The following is an 8,521-nucleotide window of genomic DNA, read 5'->3' on the forward strand; positions in this document are numbered from 1 at the left end:
ACATTTTTCACATATTTAAGTTCTTCGCACAATATGCTGTTGCTGAATTGTTGTCACATTTCAAATTGAGTATTTTCTTTTTAAGGTACTAGATTAGGAAACCAAGAAAATACCCGATGTTTGGGCAATTACATTATTAAAGAAGGCTATAGGGATTTTGAAGACTTAGCTATGGCATCAGAGGAACCAATAATCGCCCAGCCGGACATTCACGGAGGAATCGTCTTGGATGAATCATCAAGGTTTCTCTTACTTATGTCAGCTGGCCTTTATAAATCTATAGAAGAGGCTACAGGGACAGATCAAGTCAATAAATATATCGCTCAATGTGTTGTTGAACAGGTAAGCTTAAAGTGCTTGTGATACTTCTGATATGAGATATTCTACTTTTATTAATAATTAATTGTGTTCAGTTCTTCACATGTAAACAATTTTATATTTTTTACAGTATTAAATCCATAATAAATACAAAGCCAACCCTGTCCAGTAAAGCAGTACCTACCAGTTCATTCCTCCTACTTCTCACCCTCATCCCTACCCATACAGACAATTATACTAGGACATTTGCGAGAGAGAAAACTGTCTCTTCTAGTACTGCCGCCTGAGAGTGAACAACTCCTTTTTCGATTGTCACCTGCACACGGGACAATTCTCATCACATCCTTCTTCTCTTGAAGGGAAAAATTAGTGAGCCTTTCTTTTGGGCTAAATCTCAGTACGAAATCGAACATTGTGATTAGTAATATTCGCTCTCTTTGGTGCTATCACCCATAGCGTACGGATCGGTTGTGTTGCCCCCGTGCGTCACACAAATATATCGTTTAGGACCTTTCTATTTGTGTTCCATTAACGAGAAACAAACGCTCTTGTTCTCTGTGCGATAATTTAAGACACTACTTCGACACAAAGTACTCGTGAATCCGCAAATAATATTTAATCGTGCACGAATCGCGAGTTAGTCAAAACGTGAGTGAACTGATACACATGTTTAACCAAAACGCGGAACACGTGTGTAATCAAAACGCGAGCGAACTGCCGAACTGGTACACGTGTGTAAAAAACGCGAGCAGTGAAAAGTTAAAAGAAATCTTGGTAAGAGTGTTAAAATGTTAAAAGAGTGATAAACTTATTTATAATATTGTCTGTTGATGATAACCCTTTCATTCTCCCACTTGAACCAGCAAACATACCCTAAAACATACAGTCCGCAAAACTCTGAAATAATAATAATTTCACATATGTACCGGGTGTCCCAATAAGAATGGCTCTCGGTCATATCTCAGGAACCGTTTATAGTACAGCTTTGAGAAAAAAATATTTATAACAAAAGTTGCCTCGGGAAAAGTCTGGAAATTATTTTCATAATTGTAGGTCTACCGCTAGAGGGCGTAATTGAATATCAAAAATTAAAAAATCAAAATTTTACAAAATTTACCTAATGAAAGGGCACTGGAAATCCAAACATCGTATTCTTCATAAAATTCTGCGCATATTTGATTTCACAAGTTTAGGTCTACCTTTGCAAATAAGTGGTGGGGGTGAGTGGGAACCTTTTTATGAAAAAATGGCTGTAAGTCCGGTTCTGCTAAATCGAATTTTGCATACTTGGTCTTGTTGAAAACAGCTCTTTTTCGTCAATGTAAGTGTCTTATTTTCGAAATAGCCTAATAAGTAATATGCCAGCTAGTAGGCGTTATTTAATTATTTTCGGAAATCTAGTTTTCTTTGGAGAATATTAAATACAAGTAGGTACCTTTTTTCTATCTCGAGATATTTTAAGAAACGTGTAAATTTTAAACAACTGTTAATGTCACCGGTAAACGAAGTTAAGGAAAAGTAGTGTGCTATGGAAAAAACCATTAAACATTTTCCAGATGTAAACTTATATAATTAATTAAAACAACAATAAGACAAACAACACTATAAAATATAACAAAGAAATAAAAGCAACTACTTACTACTTACTTAGTGACGACCTAGATGTTCAAATTGTTGCTCATTATTTTCGATGCAAGCATTTACTCTTTCAAGAGTAGATTTAACAGCAGTCTCAATTTCTGCTTTCGCAATCCTTTGAATGGCGTTTCGTCTTCTCTAGATTCTAGATCATGTTTTCTCGAGTAGTGGGCCTAGCGGCAAAAACAAGGTCTTTAATCCCTCCCCATAAATAAAAGTCTAAAACAGTTAAATCTGTTGCTATTCAAGCTACTCTTGAAAGAGTAAATGCTTGCATCGAAAATGATGGGCAACAATTTGAATATTTAGGCAGTCACTAAGAGTAAGTAAGTAGTTGCTTTTATTTCTTTGTTATATTTTATAGTGTTGTTTGTCTTATTGCTATTTTAATTAATTATATACGTTTACATCTGGAAAATGTTTAATGGTTTTTTCCATAGCACACTACTTTTCCTTAACCTCGTTTACCGGTGACAGTAACAGTTATGTTTAAAATTTACACATTTCTTAAGATATCTCGAGATAGAAAAATGGTATCGACATGCAGTTTTCGGTATTATGTTGCTAATTTGGTCTAATTTTGTAATACAGGATTAAAAATGCATACTTGTATTTAATATTTTCCAAAGAAAACTAGATTTCTGAAAATAATTAAATAACTAACCTAGCTTGCAAATTACTTATTAGGCTATTTCGAAAATAAGACACTTACATTGACGACAAAGAGCTGTTTTCAACAAGACCAAGTATGCAAAATTCGATTTAGCAGAACCGGACTTACAGCCATTTTTTCATAAGAAGGTTCCCACTCACCCCCACCTCTTATTTGCAAAGGTAGACTTAAACTTGTGAAATCAAATATGCGCAGAATTTTATGAAGAATACGATGATTGGATTTCCATGCCCTTTCATTAGGTAAATTTTGTAAAATTTTGATTTTTGATATTCAATTACGCCCTCTAGCGGCGGACCTACAATTATGAAAATAATTTTCAGGATTTTCCCGAGGCAACTTTTGTTATAAATATTTTTTTCTCAAAGCTGTACTATAAACGGTTCCTGAGATCGAAATATGGCCGAGAGCCATTCTTATTGGGACACCCGGTAATGCTTTATTCATACAAATTGTATATTTATGTTATTCTCTTTTTCAGTTTCGTGAACAAGCTACATTAACAGGAGTAGCCCAAGCAGTAGTAGACAAAGCAGTTCGTCTTCACCACGATTGGTACATGTCGAATTCTTTGAACAATTCATGTTCTCCAAAACGTGAAGATATTACTCTCGTTCTTAGAAATTTTAACTACCCCTTGCCCAACGCTATAACATCACCCACGAATCCCTCGGTTTCGTTTAATCCAATTGTCACCAAAAATACAATTTCGGATAGGTATAGCTCAGCATCTATCGCTACGGTGGGTAGTGGAAACAGTGATAGTACCACAATTACCAACAAAACTAGCGACACTTCAAGTATAGACGTTAAACTTGATGATGACATCGGCTCTGACCAGAAAATTGAAGCTTATGTTGACTTCTCTGATTTTTATAGGAATTATAATAAGGCAAAGAAAAATGGAACGTTGCCAGTGGGATTGGACTTTTAAATTGACAAACGGCACTTCTTAGGTGAAGTGCCTGTAATCATACACGAATCTTATTTTTATCGAACATCATCAACAATTTTGACAAATTATTGTTTTAGTCACTCTCAAATGAATAATTGAGCCTAAATTCGTCCAGTAATTCAAAAGACGGTGCAAAAAACGTACTTATTGCGTAATATTATAACCATAATGCTGTTTTTATACTTACCGAGGGTCAAGAGATCTTACATTTGGTAGAAGTTTGTTCTGGCTATTTCCATACGAGTGATATTTAATTTGAATGCCCTTTGATGTTGGCAACATTATATGGATTCGATTGTAGTACCATGGGAAAAATAATTTATTGGTAGCTCAAATAGCTCAAAGCTAAATATCATGAAGTAATGATTAACGTGTTAACTAAGCTATAGGTTTTAAAAGACTACACCCCTAATCTGGGTCAATCCCAATTTATATTATACTAGTGATTTTACCTGTCGCCATGCGATCGGGGATACAATCAATTGCCCTCTACAGTTACTGCACTCAATTTTTTTTTACTGCCTTCTATTTTATCGTATCTCTCTCCAATTTATTCTGACCTACTGTAATTTTTTCTGACCCCTCCATTTTTTTCTGACACCTTCCTATTGTTCTTGCACCCTCTAATTTCTTCGGAAACCCTCCAATTTTTTCTCACATCCTCGAATTTTTACTGATCAGCATTAACATTCTCTTCTCAGTAAGCAAGTAACACACATATTTCTCATTAAAATAGGAAGTGGTTGAATGCTAATTGGAATATTTCTTATTGTTTATGCAATACGATGCCTCGTGTATCCAATTTATTGTTATGAAAACAAATTCAGATCTTTACTGATCCAGCTGCGTAAATATTTGAAATTATATCAATTAAAAGAAGAAACATACCAATATAGTTATTTTCCTAACAAGTGCAGAAAGTCATTCTTTTCCGCACGCGACTGCAGTTTGCCGAACGACGCGAAGCGGGAGTTCGGCAAGCAGTCGAGTGCGGAAAAGAGATTTTCTGCAAGAGTTAGGAACAATATTTTTTCTAAGAGTCTTTAAAGAATTACCAAATCTTAATCAATTAATTTAATTAATATGAAAATACATACACAAATTAATTCTTTGACAAGGATGTCAAAACCAAACTTTCAATATAATTAGTTAGCATGACGACGATCTTGGTTTCCATGACAATGATTCAAAACGACTGTTATTGTCTACCGATTTGACTTTCGAATATTATGTCAAAATAATTTTATTTCATCAAATTGTCGCGTTAATTTCATTAAAACAGGAACACAATAAGATATATTTGAAATAAATTAGTAAATAATATCTAAATATTAGTTTATTGCATGTATTATATTTACTTTAAGGCCATATTAACATATCTAAATTAACACGCGTGCGGAAAAGTAAAAACCGCGTGCGGAAAAGTAACACGCGTGCGGAAAAGTAACACGCGTGCGGAAAAGTGAAACTTTCTAAACTAAAATGCGTGCGCGAAAGGAGACATTTTTGCACGCTCGTAGAAAAAATATTATACAAACCGTCGAAAACATCTACTCCCATAATGGAAAACTAACACAGTTTATACCAGTACAAAGCGGAGTCAGACAAGGTGACTCGTTAAGCCCACTTCTCTTTAATATAATAATGGACGAAATAATAGAAGCAGTACGTCAAGGTCATGGTTACAGAATGGGGAACAAAGAAATACAAATATTATGTTATGCAGGCGACGCCGCGTTAATCGCCGAGACAGAAGACGATCTCCAAAGATTAACACACATATTCAATACAACAGCTAAGAAATACAATATGATAATATTAGCAGAAAAAATCAAATGTATGACAACATCTAAATACCCACTACGATGTAAAATCGTAATTGATGGGAAAATAATAAAGCAGGAAGCAAGGTTTAGGTATCTGGGAATAGATATAACCAGTTACGGAGATGTTGAAGAGGAAGTACGACAACAAAGCTTAAAAGCAAGTAAAGCGGCGGGATCTCTTAATGACACAATGTGGAAGAACAAACACCTAAGACAAGAAACAAAAGCAAGAATCTATAAAGCAGCAATTAGACTTATATTGACATACACGGCGGAGACAAGACCTGATACATCTAAAACGAGACGACTACTAGAAACAACAGAGATGAAAATACTTCGACGAATATCAGGGAAAAGTCTGTTGGATAGGGAGAGAAGCGAAAACATAAGAAGATCATGCAATGTAGAAGACATAAATGGATGGGTGACAAAACAGAAACAGGAGTGGAACCAACACATTAGTAGAATGGCAGAGAATAGGATAGTACGAATAGCACGAAATAAGTCACCAAATGGACGAAGAAGTATGGGTAGACCAAGAAAAAGATGGTGCGATAATTTAAACAATTTAGGAGGATAATATTGAAGAAGAAACAGGCTTTAAAGCCTACATACAAGAAGAAAGAAGAAGAATATCAATTATGTCTCGTATAAATTGGTGTGAATAGGTTGATTTGGATTATATTACCAAAATCTTTGTTCTCGGTATTTTTGATGAAGAAATTGTATTGAATTGTAGTGAATTTCTGCATTTGTTGCTTTATTTCTGCATTGTTGCCCAGCTTTGTCGTCGAATCCTGAAGTTATCTTATACCAACTACGTTACTAATGAGGACGTCTTATTGAGAATACTAAAAGAAAAAGAGCTGTTAATCACAATAAAAACAGCCAAAAACGAATACCTACGAAACGGATTAGCACTACAAGAAGAAGTTTCTGCAAGTATTTAGAACTTTTCATTTCAACTTTTCATTTTCATTATGTTCTCGTCTTGGTGGTTCTAAAGGAAGAGCTGTCAGTCTCACTTCGAAGTAAGTAGTTGACTAGGTTCATTGTCCGAGGGGAACACTAACCAGAAAATACAAGGTGATTCAGTGAAACGGTACAATTTGACAAGGCTGCTGACGATAAAATGGAGGAGTCGTGGCCTTGCGATGTAAACGTTGTGAATCTAGAGAGTGGGAAGTTTAGTTATCATGAAGACGTGGTTGGATGAACAACGCGTATTTGCTGTGAAAGCTTATTACAAAAATGGTGAAAGTTTTGTGCGTGTACAACAAGCATTTCGTTTACACTACCATTTGCCGCCCCGCGCTGCAGTTTCTTCTAACATGGCTATTAAGACGTGGGTTAGGAACTTTGAAAGTAGTGGTTCAATATCACAGAAAAGAGGTGGCAGTGTCATAACTGCTCGCACACTAGAGAATATTAAAACGGCGCCAAATTCATTACATGCGAGTCGTCGCGGGATCTTCGAGCACTCGCGTGTAATAAATTTGGCACCGCTTTGATATTCTGTGGTGTGCGAGCAGTTCTGATACTGTCACCTCTTTTTTATGTTGAACCACTACTTTTAAAGTTACTAACCCAAGTCTTGGTCTTGTGAACGGGACAGCAAATGGTAGTTGTACACGCACAAAACTTTCACCATTTTTATAATAAGCTTTCACAGCAAATGCGCGTTGGTCACAAGACCACTCCTCCATGATAAATAAACTTCCCACTCTCTAGATTCACAACGTGTACGTCGCAAGCCCGCGGCTTCTCTACTTTATCGTCAGCAGCGTTGTCAAATCGTACCATTTCACTGAATCACCCTTTATTTCAAACTTAGGTGGAGTGAGTGTAAAATCCAAAATGGATTTTTAACTGGAATGAGCGCATGAATCGAATCGACAGATTAACGGGAAGTACGGTGAGAGATCGGGTTTCGCGACCCACTAACTCTCATCGAATGATCCCTCCCGGAATGCGTTAAAACACTAGTAACCCCAATCATACAATAACTGTGTCATTAGCAAAGCAAAGGAAGATTTTTCATTTTGAGGACAGCTTTTAAATTGTAGTTAATTCCTTCTTTCTTCTTAAGGTGCCATCTTCTTTCGAAGGTTGGCGAGCATCATGACTATTTGTATTATGTTTACAGCTGCTCTAGAAAGCAATTTAGATGAGCAATTAAACCACCCTGAGATTGCGTAGCCACGACATTCGTCGCCTTCCAACGCTACACTTTCCTTAAATCTTTCCCTGTATGATATCCTGCAGAAGCTGTATTTTTTCCTCTTTTCACGTGGCCAAGGTATTGTAGTTTTCGTATCTTTATTTCATTATTTAGTTCTGATTCTTGTGAAAGTCTTCCCAGTCAGAGTTAATGAAGACATTGATCAAAATATCTTTGTGTTAAACTTCATGTTACGATCATGTCGTGTGCGATTTTATGTATAAAACGATACTTGATTATATTTTACCAATTTTATTAGAAGTACCTATTCGAGGTGTGCAAGTACTTGGAAGGGGAAACGAGAAACGACCCTGCGTGAGTCGCGGAGAAATATTGCAACTATCTTAAATAATTCATATTGTCAATTGAAATTGTCCAATTGACGTATATTTCATACCTTCTGTCAATGAAGCAGAAAAATTATATATTGATCCACAATATTGATATGATATGCAATTATTATATAAAGGTAAATTTAATTAATTGTATTTTGAGTGCAGTACTGCATTTTAATAACTAATTTTATTTACTACATACAATTGTTCACGTTTTCATAACATAACCTGAATCTTATTTTTTCTTCTTACTATTTTTTTGGACTATGGCCTTGACAATTACCCAGTAACCAGGACTAATATAATTGGCCAATATAATTAAAAGTGCGAATAAAAGTACAGAGCGTAGAAATAGGGGTCGCTTTGCCGAACTTGCACGGTCCCAATACTAGATAAGCAAATTTTGTGATTGATAAATTATTGTTTTTGATAATTTTTCAGACTCTGAAAACAAGAAATAATTAAGATATATGTAATAATCAAGAAATCATAACCCATTTTCGATTTTATTGAAAACTATTTTAACTACTTTTTAAATTAAAAAATTTAAATAAT

The 8,521-nt window shown here is 35.3% G+C and overlaps 1 protein-coding gene across 2 annotated transcripts in view; it reads left to right on the forward strand.

Annotated features, from left to right (window-relative positions):
• Nucleotides 1-8,521, forward strand: part of LOC114337736 (TGF-beta-activated kinase 1 and MAP3K7-binding protein 1-like) — a 24,716-nt gene extending 16,195 nt beyond the window's left edge. The window contains exons 3-5 of one of the 2 annotated variants that reach the window (XR_007696317.1): nt 86-342; nt 3,111-7,905; nt 8,359-8,521. Coding sequence is in view for 1 of the 2 variants with exons in the window: in XM_028288261.2 (XP_028144062.1) it covers nt 86-342; nt 3,111-3,563 (710 nt within the window). In the remaining variant the exon portion in view is untranslated. Of the gene's footprint in view, nt 1-85; nt 343-3,110 lie in introns of both variants that reach the window. The other variant, XM_028288261.2, reaches the window with a different exon arrangement.

Source organism: Diabrotica virgifera, chromosome 2, assembly GCF_917563875.1.
Source record: "Diabrotica virgifera virgifera chromosome 2, PGI_DIABVI_V3a".
In the NCBI taxonomy this organism is placed as follows: Eukaryota; Metazoa; Arthropoda; class Insecta; order Coleoptera; family Chrysomelidae; genus Diabrotica; species Diabrotica virgifera.